This window comes from Enhydra lutris, unplaced genomic scaffold, assembly GCF_002288905.1.
Source record: "Enhydra lutris kenyoni isolate GAN:26980312 unplaced genomic scaffold, ASM228890v2 scaffoldscaffold76, whole genome shotgun sequence".
Lineage (NCBI taxonomy): Eukaryota > Metazoa > Chordata > Mammalia > Carnivora > Mustelidae > Enhydra > Enhydra lutris.
The window spans coordinates 4454943-4474172 of NW_019154160.1; the positions used below are offsets into that span (position 1 = coordinate 4454943).

Below are 19230 nucleotides of genomic sequence, written 5' to 3' on the forward strand. Positions count from 1 at the left end.
TTGAGCTGTTTGGGAGGATGGATGGGAAGCAGAAAAGTGGGTGAGGCGTGGACACACAGGTGAGTCAGGCATGGTCAGGAGAGGGTGACTCCTTCCTTAGGACTGGTGATTAGCTTCAGGAATTGAGGCTTAAAAGGCAGAGACCAAAATATAAAAACTTTTTTTCTAAATATAAATAACTTGATAGCCACTTAATGTTTCCCCCACCCCCGCCAAAAATGACGAACTGTTCAGAGATTGTAAGCAGAGAAGTGGCAGAGCAGATTGGCACATTCAAACGGTCACTTGGGCTGTAGGTGCCAAGATAGGGGAGAGAAGGCGGTGACCCGGGAGGGAAGGGAGGTGGTTGGAAAGTTGTGTAATATATCAGGTGAGTGAGTACCAGGTCCGGATAGCTATGTGGAGGTGAGTGGGAGGGGACGAGGTGGATATTGAGAGTGTAGACTCAGGAGTACAGGTGGCAGGTTGGAAATCGGGGAGAGCGTGGGGATCCATGGGAGGCAGCCCCCTCTCCGGCTCAGGTGCGTGGTCCTTCCAGTAGGCCAGGTGACACTAGGACAAAAAGTAGGTGGCCATGTTGTGGGGCTGGGGCTGGGGGCAGTGCAGGGTACGGGAGTGACTTCCTGCTCACAATTATGAACTTGATGTTTGAGACGCCTATAGGGAATGCATAAGGGAGCAGCTGAGTGGGTTCCGTTAGACACATGTATGCCAGAGGGACGTGTGCATCAGCATGTGGGCTTTACAGGAAGTTCTGGGAGTTTTAGAACCAGAAGGTGGGGATAGAAGTGTGAGCAAAATGATATTTAGAGCGGGCAGAGGAGATGAAGGCCACGTGTGAGCTGGACTGCAAGGAGTGGGAACAGGTAATGCTACGGGGAGAACCAGGGGAGAGGAGAAAAAGGAAAGGGCTTCCGAATAGGAAATTGGCATGCAAGTACTTGGGGATTTTATTTCTCATTTTGGCATCTGTGGGACTGAGTTTGGTGCCTTTCCTACCAGAAGAATCTGCAGGAGCTCACAGGCAGTCTTGCTAAGACAGTTCTTTGCTGTTTCTGTTCACGGGCTGCAAACAAGCACAGTTCCCAGAATTTTTTGCTGCATTATTGTCTTGGCCGTCTTAACTGTTTTCTTGATTTAACCTGGCAATCAGGTGTTGTTTCAGATATGTCCCTTTGTAAAAAGAGCCCTTTTTTTTTTTTTTTTTTCTTACAGGGGTCAGGTGATTAACATGAGATACCTGGAGTATTTTGAGAAGATTCTTCATTTCATTAAAGATAGGATTCTTGTTTACCATGGGTAACCCTTCGGTTTTCTTTCCCATGCTAATTGCTAGCTGTGGTCTATTTTGCATTAGTTATATTTGTGAAACTTGGAAACTAAGCCTACTGACAGACTAAACAAAGTGTATCAGCTGTTCGCATGGTGTTCGAAACCAGAATCTCTCCGTAATGACCTAGCATCCTTCTTTGAACAGCTTCACAAAATCCACAGGGTGTTTCTAATCTTACAGTATTGTGACTTTTCTCATCTCCTTCCTCCAAAGAGCAGGACATTTCTTTGAGTTTCTTTTTTAGGGACTTCAGCCATCACATTCATTCTCCCTCCCGTGAAAGGCCATATGGCATAGATACAATACTGAACAAAACACTGGGGAGAAAGAATTCTGGATGGAAAGTTCTTACCCAGTACATGTAAAATTGGTATGAAAACCTAGCGGGATACTTCCATTTGAGCGACTTCAGCAAGGAAAAAAAAAATTCACTTCTAATTTCAGAGGTGGCCCAGGAGAATCAAGGTTTCATGGCCAAACCAAGATCCATATGTGTTACACAAACACTGGCTGAGAGTCTCTTCTGCCTTTCCCTGTTTCACTTTCTGGAAGGGCTGCTGTTTTCTTAACTATCGTCTTCAGCCCCGAATTCATGAGAATTAAATCACCCCATTATTTAGAAACTTCTGTTCTGGCCCAACGTTTTGAATATTGAGCTACTCACAGTTGAGGATGATTTATTTAAATTAAAGGTAATAGCAATTAATGTGATTATTACATTTCTGTATTAATTTTAGTTGCCATCTCCCTCTCTCTCTGTCTCTCGCTCTTTCTCTTTTTAAGAGCTAATAATCCTAAAGGATTGTTGGAAGTTAGAGAAGCTTTGGAAAAAGTACACAAAGTAGAAGACCTCCTTCCGATTATGAAGGTAAGTTTATTATCAAAATCCCGGGAGGTGTTTTTAGAAAAAAAACAAACTAGAGCACGTTTTGAAAAGAATTCATAACTTTAAATGCATGTTTATTAATATTCCGCTATAAGCATTTTAAAATTTATAAAGCATTCTACCTGAAAACACTAATGGAAACACACTCTGAGTAAGAACCAAAATAAGACACAGGCATCAGTGAATGAAGCAATGAACTATGAAGCAAATCTGTGAGGAAGCAGTTGATACAGGGAACAGAAGGAAACTTAAAATTCTCTGCCGTTGAATTCTGCTCCTGGCTGGCCACTGTGGAGTACCTGGTACTTGACTGCCTTTCCACACCACAGCAATTCTAAAACAGGACAAAATACAAGGCAACTATTTTTAGGCGCTGGCAATTATAAGACTGTGCTTTTTGAGAAGAGGGAAACACCTGAGGTGAGCCTCGTGTTCATCCCAGCTTTCTACCCGGGATTATTTACTGAACCACTGTGTGTGTGTGGAGCCTAAGCAGAGTCTGGAGGCCTTACTGAGCTAAGGAGGCAGAGATTGGAGCTGGGATCTGCTCAAGTGTCTGGAGTTTACAGGGCGGAGTCCAGAAGAGGAGGGAGCTGCTCAAGGTGAGGATCTCCTGGAGGTCAGTGTGAGAGTCCTTGACATCCTGGGCTGAGAGCTCAACTGTGGGCGCACAGTGAGGCTGAGAGGCTCTGCAGAGAGTGGCCGCTATGGGGGGGGTGAGAGCTGGACAGAGATATCGGCGGTTCGACACCGCTGACAGACATTGGAGTTGTGGCCTTGCCAGGATGGAGGGCTGTGAGCACCTCAGCTGTCTCATTACAACCCCAGAAAGGACACACTGTAGGTGTAAGACCCCCTAGAATGAGGTTTACATCCTACGACAAAGGACAGTTTCTAAATAGATCATCCTCAAAGAGAAAAAAAAAGTCTGAAAGGATTAAATGGATCTGCTAGTGATTTGACTGCCTCCCCAAACAAAACTCACACCCTTTAAAGGAGGAAATACAATCTAGACTTAATTATTAGACAAATGAAGAAGCAGGACAACGTGACCCATAACCAAGAAAAAAACCATTTGACAGGAACAGACCCCCAGATGATCCAGAAGTGGGAATTCATTCTTTCAAAGTCTTCGCTTCATGAATGTATTCGAGGACTTAAAACATGAACACAATGCTGAAGAATCGCAGCGAGGAAACGGAAACTATGAGAAGACCGAAAGAAAAGTGGAGGACCTAAAAGATTCAGATGGGTGACCAGCTCACAAGACGTGTTGTCTGTAATCCAGCACTCAGTTCACTTAGCAGGACGCTGGACAGAGAACGAGGCTTTGTGGCATCCTCCGTCTCATCGTGAAGCCCAGCAGGGACCCAGACGTGGGTCCTGTCCCTTTCTCTACAGGGTGAGTGAAGTCAAGGTTGGTGCCCACCCTCACAGAGAAGCCACTGCTTGGTTTTTGCGTATGGCCTAAGGTTGGTGTGTGGGTTCTCCACTTCCTTGTTCTGAGGCCGTCTTCCCGATCAGAAGGTTTTACAAGGGCCCCCATCGTTTCTCAGGGGAGGCCAGTGATGGAACACTATTCAGTAACAAAACAGAGAAAGGGCACTGTTACACCCACGGCAGCTGGGCTTAACCTCAGAAAAAACATGATTTTGAGCAAAGGAGGCCACATACAGAAGAGTCTGATTCCATTTCTAAGAAGTTTGATCTGCAGGGAGAGTTATCAGAACAATGGAGGTTTAGGAGAAGTGGGATTGACCTTAATGTGGTAGGAGGAAACTTTCCAGAATGATGGCAGTACACTGTATCTTGATGGAATAGTGGGTACATGGGCAAATGGATGTATACAGTTGTCAGAATGCATCAGATTATACATGTGAAGTTCATTGGTTATAAATTTTACTTCAATAGAAAGTACATAAATTAATTTCCTGAGAGATTTGAGCCAGCATCATATGATAGATAGGAGCAATAGAAAAAAATAGAATTCTCATAAATCAAAAAATAACCTCAGTTAGGCTAGTATATTAAAGTCAGCTGAATATCAAATATATATGGGCTAGAAGATCAAACCAATAAAGTCTCCCAGAATACAGTATGTAAAAGACAAAGAAATACAAACTATGAGAGACGATGAACAGAAGATGAAGAATGGACCTATCTGATAGAAATTCTGGAAGGAGAGAAGAAAGATAAAGAAGGAGAGCGATTAGTCAACAAAACAATAGAAGGAGAACTTGAGAGATGAAAAGATCAGTTGAGGGCCCCCTGGGTATTCAACATGATGTTCAACATTGACTTCTAGACATATTTTGATAAAATTTAGGGACTTCAAGGTGAAAGAGAGTTCCTCAAAAAAATTAGAGACTTATCATATGATCCAACAACTCCACCTCTAGGTGTATGCTCAAAAGAATCAAAAGAAGCAACTTGAACAATACTTGTACACCTGTGTTCACGGCAGCATTGTTCACGTTAGCCAAGGGGTGGAGGCAGCTCAGGTGTCCACCGATAGATGAATGGATGAGTCATATGTGGTCTAGCCATACAATGGAATATTATTCAGCCTTGAGAAGGAAGGAAATTGTAACCGCGGCTAAAACATGGATGAAGCCCGAGGACATAATGCTATGTAAAAGTAGCCAGTCACAAAAGGACGAATGCCCTATGATTCTAGTCATATGAGGTGTTGAGAGGAGTCAGATTCATAGAGACAGAAGGAAGAATGGTGGCTGCCAGGGGCTGGAGGGAGGGAGAATGGGGAGTCAGTGTTTAATGGGGACAGAGTTTGTATTTGGGAAGTTCTGTGGATGGATGGTTGCAAACAGTGGGAATGTACTTAATGCTATCAAACTCTACATTCACAAATGGTTAAAGTGGCAGATTTATGTGATGTATATTTTATCACACACAAAAAAATAAAAAGAACATCTTCAAGCTTCCAGAAAAAAACAAATACCAAGGAAGGAGAATTCCACAGATGCCCAACTTCCCTCCAGCAATAGCGGATTCTAGAAGACAACTAAGGGAAATTTATTTGCACCACTCTTCCAGTGTTCAGGTGTGAAGGTCAAATGAAAACTGTTTCAAACAGTCATTTAGGAATTTCATCAAGCCTAGATTTTCTTTGTCAAAATGATTGAAGGACCTGTGTACTCTCACAAGAGAAGCCCAAGAAAGAAGAAAACATGAGAGACAAGAAATCATGGTGAACAAATAAGCCACTGGCATGAATTGTTAATGCCTGATGTTAAAAAATACATGTCTGAAATTAAAGTACCGGCTAATGTCAACCTTAGAGTCCGAAGAAAGCAGAGAGGAAGTAAAACTGTTACTTAGGTATTTGTTTTTTTCAGTGAGAATATAATCACTGGCTGACCCATGATATTGACAGGAAAATACAGGTTTAAATATCTATATTAAAAATTTAAAGGCAGGGCGCCTGGGTGGCTCAGTTGGTTAAGCGACTGCCTTCAGCTCAGGTCATGGTCCCAGAGTCCTGGGATCAAGTCCCACATTGGGCTCCCAGCTCCATGGGGAGTCTGCTTCTCCCTCTGACCTCCCCTCTCATGCTCTCTCTCACTCTCTCTCTCTCTCTCAAAATAAATAAATAAAAATCTTTAAAAAAAAAAAATTTAAAGGCAACACTGAAAGGATAGCGGTGGGATGTATAATCCTCTGCACACCTAGAAGGGGGGCGCCTGGATGGCTCAGTGGGTTAAAGCCTCTGCCTTTGGCTCAGGTCATGATCTCAGGGTCCTGGAGTGGAGCCCCACATCAGTCTCTCTGCTCAGCGGGGAGCCTGTTTCCCTCTTTCTCTGCCTGCCTCTCTGCCTACTTGTGATCTCTCTCTGTATCAAATAAATAAATAAAATCTTTAAAAAAAAAATAAATGCCTAGAACGTAGGGAAATGGCATAAAGACAACAAAGTCAGTTTCGCTCAGAGCTTACGAAAAGAGAAGGGGAAAAAAGGAGGGTGGGTAGGAAATGCTGTAATGGCAATGAGAAGTCAGCATGGCATTATGATCGATCCCCAGGGGAGAGATGGAGGATCTCAGACTGGTGTTTTAAAGCCCAGCTACGTGCGATTTACAGCAGACACGCTTAACAAGAGAATGTTTAAAAAAGTAGAAGGGAGAAAGGCACACCAGGCAAATGCTAGCAGAAGGAAGGAGGGTGTGGCGATGTTTATATCAGAAACAGTGTAATTCAAGATGGACACCTCAAGGTACAGAAGTTTTGTTGTTTAAAAATCTAATCCTTTAAGAAGTTATAATTTTAGGAACCTCTTCTCTGCCTGGGAGTAGAACTATTCAAACATTTGCCATCAGCAGGGAGATTTTCTTTTTTCCAACTCATGCTTTGAACTTTAAAAGTTGAATCAGTGTTCTTGTAGCTCTGGTAGAGAGGTTTGATTACATCAAATGACATTTAAGACACGGGTAGGACCAGAGCTTGTCCATTTCTGAGGAATAACCAGGAAGCATCACATCGTGAACAAAGCAGCGAGCTAGGATTCTGCACGCCAGGGCCCTCTCTGCCACACTGGGCTTGGCTCACAGTGGAAACTCTGTCTAGATCCCAGACTCCTGTCTGCCAGGAGCAATGATTCTGGCCGGACCTCCCCTCAGGGGGCTGTAGCGAGTGTCTGATGAACTAAGGTGGCGGTTCTCAACCTTCTCAGAGCCACTCTGGTATTGACTCAGTAACCATGTTCCATGTCTCCTTTCCTGCACTCAGATGAAACTCGCAGAGAATATATCACACCTTCTCAAAAAATTCTTCCAAATGTCACCATCTCGCCACAAAGGAGGTCTGGCGGGTAGATCACCTGTAATAGACCAGCCTTTGTCATTCAGGATGTCAGCATTCAGGCTGGTCTCCACGAGAAGCTGTAAGGAAGGAACTGGTCGTTTACACTCGTTTACATTTGAACCTGACAGCGGCAGACGCGGCCCTGTATCTGTATGTCACTTGCTGACTCAAGAATCATGAGCTGTAGTGTTGGTGGCCCCGGGGTTTTCTGAAACAGGAACCTTCCCAGCAATGCCTGACACCCTCCTCCCTCAGTTGGACGTTCTATTTAATATTCATAGAAAATTCAGTGCATATTAAAACTATGTAGTTCCAAGCCCCGTGTTGGGGTAGAGATTACTTAAATAAATAGAAAACTTAAAAAAAAAAAAAAAAAAAACCATGTAAAAAGTATTTAGTGTCTAAGTGTGAAATGGAGTTTGGTTCCAGGTGCTGGTGATTATTAAGTTAGAAACAGGTTGTTCATGGACACGAAAGCCCAGCAGGGCATCCACAGTCAGTCGTGTGTCACATGTGAGTGTCTAGTGTTCTCGGCCCCACCTGCTAAGTTCCAATGGTAGCTTTCCGCGCCACCCTGTCCCCGTAGCCACCAAGCTCTCCCGTAAATTCCCCAGATGCCCCCCAGAGGGCAGGACCGCTCCACGGAGGGCCACTGGGACAAACCTCCAGAAAGAAAACAAGCATGTGTCTCCGTCTTAATGTCCTTCTTTCTTGATGGTATTTTAAGCATTACATTTATTCTATTAGGTAAAGTCAGCAGAGGCCAAGTCAGCTGAGGGGGATTTTGACCTTTTTTGTGTGTGTCTTCGTTTAAAAAGAAAAGCCTAGTGGGCTTCCAGCCTGCGGTGGCTCAGTGCAGCGCGAGGCCAAGCGTCACACCCCTGGGGCCAGCCTCCCGGTGCAAGGTCACTGTGTGTCCAGCGTGGTGTGCAGGTGACCGTTCCCGGGCTGCACCGGACACCTGGCTTTCACCGGGAGCGTGGGCATGCTGGTATTTTTAAAGGCACACACGGAAGTATATAAAGACCTCTCATTCTAAAGCGTCCGGTGCGGTATGATGTGATGATAGCTCCCGCTGAAACGTTCTGTCGGTGAAAACCACGTTAAAATGCAGCTGACCCTTGAACGACATGGGTTTGCACTGCATGGGTCCGCTTATATGTGGGTTCTTTTCAATAAATACAGTACAGTCCTGTAGGTGCACCTTCCTCATGATTTCTTAGTAACCTTTTCTTCTCTCTGGCTTTAAGTATACCGTATAGGATACTTACAACAGACAAAATAAATATTAACCTTTTATGTTATCAGTAAGGCCTCTAGTCAGCAATAGACTATTAGTAGTTAAGTTTTGAGGGAGTCAGAAGCTATACATGGGTTTTTTTTACTGCAGGGGGGTTCAGCTACCCCTCAAGTGGGTCAAGGTCAACCATATACCTCAGCTCCCCTTGAGTCAGCTTACGGGCAAATAATGTGGCTGAAGGTCATGAAAGCCTGGGTTCATGTTTCCACGCTGCCACTCCCCGCTCGGTTCAGACAGGACCTGCCCTCCCAGCTGGTCTCCTCCTCTGTAACATGGAGACCACGCCCTGTCTTACTGGTATGTTGTGAGCATCAGATGAGAATTGGTATAGAGGGTTCACACGTGTTCCTCTAGAAACCCCTTCTCCGTGGAAGATGTTGCTGTCCCAGCTCCTGACGCTGGCTCTGGTCACCTGTGCCTCATGTCCATTGGTCCTTGGTCCTTTGGACTGTTCATAACACCCGCTGGGTCTTACTGGTTGTAGACAGCCTTTCCCCCAGTAGTGGCTTACGTGAAGCACAGCCGCCCCTTATTTTATCCTTGGTTCTCTTATTCAAGTCTATCGGTCCTTAAAAAATAGTCGGCAACATTGAACAATGTGGGAGGATTTTTTTCTGGAGTAATGACAAAATTTATTTACTGGCATCTTGGCTTTGTCAAAAATATCTTTATTTATTTATTTTTAAAAGATGTTTATTTATTTGCCAGAGAAAGCGCAAGAGCACAAACTAGGGGAGCAGCAGGCAGAGGCAGAGGGAGAAGCAGGCTCCCTGCTGAGCAAGGAGCGGGGCGGGGACTTGACCCCAGGACCCTGGGATCATGAACTGAGTGAAACAGATGCTTAACCGACTGAGCCACCCAGGCGCCCCTGTCAAAAGTATTTTAAACAGGGGCGCCTGGGTGGCTCAGTGGGTTAAAGCCTCTGCCTTCGGCTCAGGTCATGATCCCAGGGTCCTGGGATCGAGCCCCGCATCGGACTCTCTGCTCAGCGGGGAGACTGCTTCCTCCTCTCTCTCTGCCTGCCTCTCTGCCTACTTGTGATTTCTGTCTGTCAAATAAATAAAAAAAAAAATATTTTAAACAAAAAGCTGGCATCTGGAACTGCCTTCATACTTGTCACCCCTGAAGGGCATTCTTGGCTCCCTGTAATTCCTTTAATGTACGTTTCTGTGGTCTGCAGAGCTGGAGTGAGAGAGAGAGAGAGAGAGAGAGTGAGTGTGTGTGTGTGTATGAAATTCTCCAGCTGACAAACGTAAGTCTGAGTACGTCTCAAAACAAATGAGACTGCCTTGAAGGAACCACGAATGTGAGCACAAGGTGTTGGAGTTATGGGATCTGGGGTGCAACCATTCTGCTAAGAATCCAAGTTGCCGATAAAGACCATGAGGAAAACCCAAAGGGCACTCTCAGAAGGGCTGGCGCCCCGCTGACTGAGGGAGTGCGTGGCTGAGGCTCTGTGCCAGCCTCTGGTGGGGGCCTGGAGTTCGTGTGGGGCCCTGGGGATGGGCAGAGGCGTCCCTGGTCACCGGACAGGTGTGCGTGCTTGTGGCTTCTGGAAGCAGGAACTTCTGTGACGCTTCTCCAAGATGTGCAAGGCGGAGTCACTGCCTCAGAAGACCTCCTGGGGGTTTACAGCGAATTTCACGCTAGTAATGTGATTTTTTTTTTCCCTGAAAGCAGTTTAATACTAAAACGAAGGATGGGTTCACAGTGAACACGAAAGTTCCCAGCCTCAAAGAGCAAGGGAAGGAATATGATGGGTTCACAATCACCATTACAGGAGACAAGTATGTATGCTTCCTAAGTGTGAGTATAAGGGCGGGCTGGCGTCGGTACTGCTCCGGGAGGTGGGACACACCAGCTTCTGCTTTATCCTGAAACGAAAATTACCAAGGTCCAGGGTGTAGCTGTAAACCACTTTGTTAACGTGACTTGTAGGCTACTCTGCCAGCAGATACATTTTCTGACCTTGCTGGCTTTCTAGATACCGGGTATAATATCGAATGTGGAAAGCATTCTTCCAGGTTCTTCACGTTCCTTGTGGGCAACACTTTTAGTAATAAAATGAAAAGAGATGAGGGGTTGGCAGACTGAAGGCCATTGTAAGAGTTTTTAAATACAGGTTTTAATATATTTTGAGAGCGGTGCAGTCTTACTACAGAAAATTTAGAATACACAGATAAGTAGAGATAGAAAATAAAATCACTGAGTTGTTTTCTTTAAAAACAGATTATATGCCACATATTGTTTTATAACCTATTTCTTTTGTGTCTTACAGTTACTTTATCATGAACATTTTCCTTTATTTTTGTAAGCATTTGTCATGCTTGCATAGTATTCCATTTTGCAGGTCTTGGAGAGTTTCTCCTATACATTTCTTGATATTGACCATTTTAGAGTCTTTCTCATTTTTCACTTTATAAATAGCCCCGCAGCGACTTTTCATTAACCAGTCTGATTTGTCTCTGAAGCCCAAGCTTCATCCAGGAGCCTCCACATCCCTTGAATCCGGGGTGGCATGCTTGCCCCTCCCCCACAGCAGGCATCCCTCAGTTTGGTCGGCCTGCAAGGTGCCCGCACTGGGACCTCCACCTTGATTTCTGCCGGCTCCATCGTAGGGCTGTGACTTGCCTCTGCCTCCGGGGCTACATTTTTTCTTACGTGCTTTTACGCCCAAACCACAGGAGCCTCTCCGTCAAGTTCTCTGTCAGAACCTACCCAGGCCTCCATGAGTAAGCACCAGCTTAGTAACTTCCAGGTTTTGTGACTTTTCCCAACAACTACTACCCTCTCCACCCCGGAAGGAATTCCAGGGCTTGCTAGTAATGTAAAAATGACTCCCCTGCCTTTCCACCCACTTGTGAGATACAGATCTCGTCAGACGGTATCTCCAGGCAGAAAGGAACGGTGGTATGAAAGAGTAGGTCAGGTTCCTTCCCTGTGAAATGTGGGTTCTCTCCCTGTTGTCTCACTGTATTTGTTACCTCCTGCCCTGGGTCCTCTCAAGTAGGCTCTGGTGCCTCTGTCCCCGATCTCCTGGTGGCTTTCGGTGCTTTGTCAGTGTCCCTGAGGCCCCATTCCACTGGCTGTTAAACCACTCCCCACTCCACACCCTCCCCATGCCCGTGGATACCAGGACCAGCTCCCTTGCCGGGCACTCAAGGCCTTTCGTCATGTGGCCCTTGCAACATCTGCTTGCCTGTGCGGTTTTCCTGCCAGAACTTGGCCTGCTAACTCGGCTGGACTGCTTGTTCCCTGAGGTCACCTCCCACCTCCTGTTTCTGAGCCTCTCGTCCTCCATCCTGATTCTCACATTCAGGCCTCTTCCCCCTTCCCCTGTGAAGCAGTTCCTGTTGTCTTCCATATCTTCCAAACTGGACCTGATCTGCCGCTTTTGAACCCTGACGTGCTGTGTGATCGCCCTGCGCGTGGTCTTAAAATAATTCATGGCCTCAGGTCTCCCTCCTTCCTCGGTAAATGTAGCAGCTCTGCCACGTTCCTCTTTATAGGATCTAAGAGCCATTTATTTATATAGCAATGCCTGTTGCATCAAATTTGTCTCCTCTGTAGAGCCTGGAGTGGAGCTAAGCGTGCAGCAGAGGTTTAAAAAAACACAGTAGAGTCCCTGAATTTCTTCTGCACACAGTTCTGGCTCTGATCTTCAATTATAACAGGGTGGCTGTCTGAGAAAGTCTTTACTATGTATTCATTCTTGACCATGTGTAGTTATTTCCTTCTGTAGTAGCTTAAGCTCCTGTAGTACGTACGTATGTTTAGACCAAACAAAATACCGTATTTTATGGAATACTTGCCTACGTACGGAACACACCTCAATGTGTGTGTTTAGAAAGGTGGGACACGTTCTCAGCTATGTTTTGTGCCACATCAGCCTACCAGTTCCTTCCTTCTTTTTACTCCCCGTGTTTGGCTTGTTGAATTGTATAATACGTGCCTTTGACACACGTTGTTGTATTTTTAGGGTTGGCAACATACTGTTTTCCGTGGAAACGCAAACCACAGAAGAAAGAACACAATTCTATCATGCTGAGATAGACGCACTTTATAAAGACCTCACAGCAAAAGGAAAAGTACTGATTCTTTCATCAGAATTTGGGGTAGGTTTTTGTTTTTTTCCATTTTATCCTTGCTTCCTAGGATTCACCAGTAACCTTTGCAAAGCCTCTGCCCATCCGTGAGTAGTATGAATCTTAGGCTTGAGATCCGCTTTCAGTGATGACCTATAAGGACTTCTTAACATTCTTGTAGAAACAATTCCCATATTTATTTATTTATTTTTAAAAGATTTTATTTATTTGCAAGAGAGAGTATATGCACAGAGGGAGAGTATAAGGGAGAGGCACACTCCCCACTGAGCAGGGAGCCCGATGCGGGGCTCCATCCCAGGATCCTGAGATCAAGACCTGAGCCAAAACCAAAGAGCCAAAGAGTTGGTTGCTTAGCTGACCGATCCACCCAGGTGCCTGAAAAGGTTTCAGTTTTAAATACAGCTCGGAAGACATTGCCCTAAACTGAACCGCATATATGCCCCTTCGTTAGGGAAAAAATGGTAGCGCAGAGTATAAAATATCCAAGAATATGAAAGGAGGTTCCCATAGGAGAAAAGTGAAATAGTCCTCTTCCCAAGGTAAGTTTTTCTTATGTCTTGTCACCTTGTGAAAAACTAGTTTATAATCTAGTTTTTAAATTCATGAGCCCGTGTCTTCCCTTTTTTCCAGGAGGCCGATGCTGTTTGCAACTTAATCTTATCCTTAGTTTATTACTTTTATAACTTAATGCCACTCTCTCGAGGGTCCAGGTGAGTGATAGCCTATAATCTGAAAGTTTTTACACTTTTTTGCTTGCAGTGCTGGTTGTGGCCATGGGTACAAAAGTACCCCAAGTAATCGTAAGAAATCCCCTTTGTTTTTTTTTCAAAATCCACCCAGAAATTACATCCTTGACCCACCACACCGTCAAAGGAATTATGTAAGATTTTTCTGAGTAGCGTGCTTCACATTTTACAGGCTGGGGTCGATTCATTTGACAACTCAAGTGGCTTAAAGGCCTACTGTGCGCGTGTGTCGCCCTCCCTGATCGGCCCAGACTGTCACCCTGCCCTCTTCTCCCCTTGCCCCCGGTTCTTGTCCATCCCTTGACCTCCAGCCCTGACGCTTCGTACATTCAAGTCAGCAGCCGCCTGTACCACCTGCGCTGCTGCGAGCCCCTTCCTGCTGCTTCTGAAGCCATCAGGAGCTTCCCCGTGTCGCCAGCACCAGCATTTCTGCCTGTTCTCTGTCAGCCAGTACGACGCGCCATAGATCATGAAATTTGAATTTAAGAAGTTGGAGCTGAAACAATATACTTGAATGTTCTTGTCTTCAACGCTTGAAAAGTAAAACTGTCCTCAATGTGGTAGTAAGTGTTGTTACAGTGAAAAGGCCTGGAAACAAGCCAGGCGCATAAACACTGCAGTAGCCGCCTCACGGTTACTCGCGGGCGTGGAGTTTCTGATGTGCCCACACCCTCCGCGTGGCCCCTTTGATCGAGCACTCAGGCAGGATACCCAGCAGTTTCCCGTCGGTCCTCACAGCACCTTTGCTGGCTCCTGGTGACAGAGGAGGAAGGAGGTGACGGGGAAGGAAGAGCAGCTCTCGTCCCCTGCACTCTTTCCCTAAGAGCCCGCGGCTCTACAGTCCCTGGTCCCGTTGGTTCTGTCCTCTCTTGTGCTCAGAGCTACCGCCATAGTTCAGACCCGTGTCACCCTGTGCCTCTCTGACTTGTCTCCCTGCTTCCAGGCTTTTCTCCTTCCCCTCTCTGCCCCAGTTTTTTATTTTTTATTATTTTTTTAAATTTTAATTCCAGGATAATTAACATACAGTGTTATATTGGCTTCGGGTATACAGTGTAGAGATTCAGGATCTTTGCCCCAGTTCTTCATACCTGGTGCCTCAGGTACAAGCCCGGGGACAGTGGGCACAGTGTGTGTCTGTGTCCTGTCCTGGTTTGTCTTGGGACTTCTCAAAGGCCCTCCCATTGCTCCTCCAGGACACCTCCTTGCGTGTCCTCACACCTTCGTGTCCAGGACACCTTCCTGCGTGTCCTCACACCTTCGTGTCCACGTGGGCCCTGCCTCTGTGCCAGTCATTTCCCTTCCTTCCCTTCTACCCCCCTGGGCCCCACGTGGGCCCTGGAGACGCAGCTTGCGGGCCCTGGAGACGCAGCTTGCGTGCCCTTGTCCTCCATGGGGTCTTCCCCATGGGCGCCCCCCAGGCTTGACTCGCTGCACGTGCAGGCTTTGTCAGCAGCCTGCCTGCCTCTGCCTCCGCGGCCAGCTGGCTCGCTCTCAGGTGAGAGCCTCCCGGTTATCTTTACGCGGAGGGCCTCGCGTGGGCACACGCGGCCGGTGTGTAGTAGGTCTGTCGGAAGCAGGGATGAGTTTGTTATAGGCCAAGAGGAGAATTTATATAACACCTCAGTTCTCAAACCAGTCTCTTGGTGCCTCTGAGACTGCGTTCTGCTTTTCTTCTCTGGGGACCGCAGTGTTTAATGCTTAAACAATAAGATTAATATGTTTGTATTACGAAGTATATCGTATACGTGCATTTTAAAAGCCAAGCCTTGTGAAGTTGCTAGAAATAGAAGCAGACCGATCTTCTAATTCATTATTTCATAAGAATAGAAAAAAACAAGTGTAAGAAAACTCCTAATTAAAAGAAACACCTTCTTTCCTCAAAAAAAGAATATTCTGGGTCACATTCACCCTTAAAATAGTGAATCTAAATATTTTTGTTAGTAAATTAGTAAATATTTTTAAGACACAAAAATATTTTTTAGTTTAATTTCTAAGGACTTCTTAAGTAAAATCTCATCTTTTATGATAGAAAATCCATAGTGAGCTTTTCGTATGACCCCTGCTCAGAAACCAGGACTGACTGGTAATTATTCTTTATTTGCATAGTGTAATAGCATACTCCGTGATCGTGGGAGCGCTGATGGCAAGTGGAAAAGAAGTAGCAGGAAAAATCCCCAAAGGGAAGGTACGTCGAAGCTGGAAGGGCAGACGGTTGGCTGTGTGTTCAAATCCCAGCCCTCGGATTTTTGTGCTAAGACCCAGAGGTGAAACCGTTCTCAGAGTGAGCCTCTCTCCTCCAAATTAATCACATTCCTAAATTTCTTTCTTTTTCAGTTAGTTGACTTTGAAGCTATGACAGCCCCTGGTTCAGAGGCCTTTAGCAAAATAGCCAAAAGCTGGATGAACCTAAAAAGGTAATTACTTGGTGACGGTCAGTAAAGGGGGTGGGGGACGTCCTGCTGCTCTTGGAGCTCGCTGTGTGATGCCGGGAGTACGCTCCCTTCCCTGAGTTCTTACTTTGCAAGGAGCGCAATCCTTTTACAAGGCTAAGTTGTTCTCCTGTCGATTAGAACCCCTGAAAGAGGGGCGCCTGGGTGGCTCAGTGGGTTGAACCTCTGCCTTTGACTCAGGCCATGATCCCAGGGTCCTAGGATGGAGCCCCGCATTGGGCTTTCTGCTCAGTGGGAAGCCTGCTTCTCCCTCTCTCTCTCTGCCTGCCTCTATGCCTACTTGTGATCTCTGTCAAATAAATAAATAAAATATTTAAAAAAAAGAACCCTTGAAAGGGTGAGTCTATGGATAAAAATAAACGATGAGTAAAAAGGTTTGTGAAAGGAAAGTGACACATGTCCTCTGTGTACAATCAGGCATTCCTCACTCTTGGCTAATTTACCCTTTATCCCAAACTCTTAGGTTCAGTATTCAGGGAGGAATTTGAAAACTGTGAGCCGGTCCCATTTCGAACTTACTCTGAGTGGGAGCACATTTTTACCGCACGGTAGATTTTCAGAAGGTGGTACTTCATTGTAGTGTGGAGGAGTCCGCGTGAGTCCCTAAATACTAACAGACATCGTCCCCGGCAGCTACCATCACAAGTATGGCACTCCCTGATCTTTCCTGACTCTGGTTTCCAGGACTTTTGGAATGAAATTAAACCCATAGATGCTTTTCTTTTTTTTTAAGATTTTATTTATTTGACTGGGAGAGAGAGATCACAAGCAGGCAGAGAGGCAGGCAGAGAGAGAGAGGAGGAAGCAGGCTCCCCGCTGAGCAGAGAGCCCGATGCGGGGCTCAGTCCCAGGACCCTGCGATCATGACCTGAGCCGAAGGCAGAGGCTTAACCCACTGAGCCACCCAGGCGCCCCCCACAGATGCTCTAATAGTTAATAAAGAACAAGCACATGTCACTGACCTTCATTCTTGCTCCTCTGTGTTTTCTCCATGATAACCCCCTCCAATTTTGCCTTTCCCGTCTATCGGACACAGCAACTGCTCTAAAAATGGCTAGATAAATTTGCGCTCTGTTTAAAACAGAGAAATTAAGGTCTGTTGTGCACTCTTGTTCAATGTGTAAGTGCGCTACTAGCCTTGTAATGATCTCTTCTGACAGTCGCATCTCGTTCCAGTGTGTTCCGTTTCGGGATTACTGGCTCACATGTGTTTTAGGAATATGACCATTGCGTCAAACATCTTGCTTCTGTCACTTCCTTAGTTTTACAGTATGAACCTTCCAACAGTTCTTTAAGAATGAATAAAAGCCTGCCTCCCGCTGTGCAGGTACATTTCCCACCGCCCTCTGGCATGCATGATCTCGTTCTGGGCTCAGGGCCCCGCTGTGAGTTAAGAACACTGTGCTGGTGCTACTGATACGGGCAAGGGGGGGCAGAGAAAGGGCTGTAGCCGATACGGAGCGAGGTGGGCCTGGACCCGGTGTCTCTGGTTCAAGTCCAGTGGCTCCCTGGCGGGACACGTCTGAACGATCACGCGTACAGCAGCACTGAATTTTCCTTTGCGACCATTCTGGCTGAACTGGCCAGCAGCCCATTATGGGAGCCTCTGGACAGAAGTCCCCAGCCCTATGGGCATCTGTTCTGTTCACAGCTCCTCCCTGCTTTTGTAGAATTGTCTGACAGTGTACACACAGGGTCATTGGAAAGAGAATATTAAAATAGGAATAATGCCTCTTTTTGTGAAATTGTGTTAATCTTCATATTCCTTCTTTGTGTTTTTCTTTTCCAGTATTTCACCTTCTTATAAGACTCTCCCATCCGTGTCAGAGACGTTCCCAACATTAAGATCAATGATCGAGGTGCTAAACACAGACTCCTCTCCACGTTGTCTTAAGAAACTCTAGTTACGCTGTGGTATTTATACAAGTAAAGGGCCGGACCTCTTGCTTCTTAAGTTATTTTTTAAAACATGGAATTATAAAGAAACTAGGTCCTTTATTACTTTTGATACCAATTTTTGATAGGAATTGAATACTTGAAATCACTTTCTTTACTTTTGGAACCATAACAAAAATCATGGAAGAGGGTTTTTTTGGGGGGAAAAAAAAAAGCTCTATGTTGGGGCAGGAAAGTGTGTGCAGAGGCCAGTGGCCTTGTTGGTTTCCACTTACAAAGTCCTAAAACTCCTCCCTCACAGCAAAAAAGTTGACCTCAAAAACCAAAAAGTAATCATTAAAAGGAATGAAACCAACAACAAAACGGGAGTGTTTTCATTCCTTGAAAGATTTGGGTATTTTTCAAAGGCCTCTTTATGCACATTGGGATAAGGCATCCTGTTTTTCACTCATGTAACCTTCACGAGTGGGTTCTCCGTTGTATTTGAATAATGGAAGACTCATGTGCCGTCACCACGCGCCACAGAGCTCACCCCCGGGAGCGTTTGTTTGAATAACAGTATTTGACAGTATTTGCCAGTGACCCAAACACTGAATTATTGAACCATGTTTGTTTGTTTGTTTTCTCTGTGTTGGAAAAAATAAACGAGGGGTGATTGCTATAAATCACCAGTTTTTGACACTGGATTATGTACGTTTTTATTTTGTGAACTGGTTTCCCTTTCAGGTGTAAGAACAACCAGAACACGACTGATTTTTTTTTCCCCCGACACAGGGTAAATGACAGTGAGTAAGGGGTTCGTTCAATCGTTGCCATTTGCAAATCACTTTCATTTTTCTTTGGTTTTTGTTAAAGAGTTAAACTATTTGCTGCTTTCTGCTACTTCGTTTTGCTCTTGAAATCTCACGTAAGAGTAGCAGGCCAGTGTCCCGGGGTGTCGGGGCTCGTGCCGAGCGTAGTCCCCTCTGGACGGGAGCGGTTACCTTGCCAGACCATGGCTGTTTGATCGCGACGACCTGCCCTTTGGACTTGTGCCCATCCGACTACTGACACGGGCTTTAGGACACCCAGAGTGGAGCCGCTGCTCTCGTCTCCTCTGAGGCAGGGGAATAGTGATCCCACGTGTCAGGCACACCCCACCCGATGACACATTTCACACCCCCAGGTCCGTTTTCCTCTGGAGCCCAGCCTTGTGCTCGCCGCAGACAAGCGTCCGTTTTCATTTCGCAGGGGAGAGGGCTGAGACTCTGGGCGGGCACCGACGCTCAGGCCCCTGGGCTGCTGATGCCCTGGTGCTGATTCCAGCCACACAGCTGGGCCTCTGTGCCCGGCCTGCCCTGCCCCACTGTGGCCTCCAGGACCAAAGATTCCATGCGTCAGCTCTTCTCAAGGCTCAGAGAATGCATGACAGGGCGCCTTCCGGAGTCTCCATGTGTCTGTTCCATCTCCTTGTGCTCTCAGCTTTGTGCTGTGTTGACCAAACTGATGTGGTTGAAGACTTTCGAAACCACCAAAGGGCTGTGCCCAGAGACGCTATACGGGATGGCAAAGCAACATGGCAGCTGCCATCCTTTTTTTTTTTTTTTTTTTTTTTTTAAGATCTATGTATTTTAGAGAGAGTGCCTAGTTGCATCAGTGGGGGGAGGGACAGAGGAGGGCATCTCCCAGCAGCTCCCCACTCAGTGCCGAGCCCCATA

General features: G+C 46.0%; 1 protein-coding gene across 4 annotated transcripts in view; it reads left to right on the plus strand.

Annotated features, from left to right (window-relative positions):
• LOC111160475 (tetratricopeptide repeat domain 13) overlaps positions 1 to 18219 on the plus strand; it is a 76430-nt gene extending 58211 nt beyond the window's left edge. For 3 of the 4 annotated variants that reach the window (XM_022523613.1, XM_022523616.1, XM_022523615.1), the window contains 8 exons: positions 1216 to 1299; positions 2117 to 2201; positions 10013 to 10122; positions 12315 to 12450; positions 13072 to 13151; positions 15294 to 15372; positions 15522 to 15601; positions 17427 to 18219. In XM_022523613.1, coding sequence (XP_022379321.1) covers positions 1216 to 1299; positions 2117 to 2201; positions 10013 to 10122; positions 12315 to 12450; positions 13072 to 13151; positions 15294 to 15372; positions 15522 to 15601; positions 17427 to 17541 — 769 coding nt within the window. In that variant the 3' untranslated portion in view covers positions 17542 to 18219. The remainder of the gene's footprint in view (positions 1 to 1215; positions 1300 to 2116; positions 2202 to 10012; positions 10123 to 12314; positions 12451 to 13071; positions 13152 to 15293; positions 15373 to 15521; positions 15602 to 17426) is intronic. The other variant, XM_022523614.1, reaches the window with a different exon arrangement.
• Positions 18220 to 19230: the final 1011 nt, after the last annotated feature.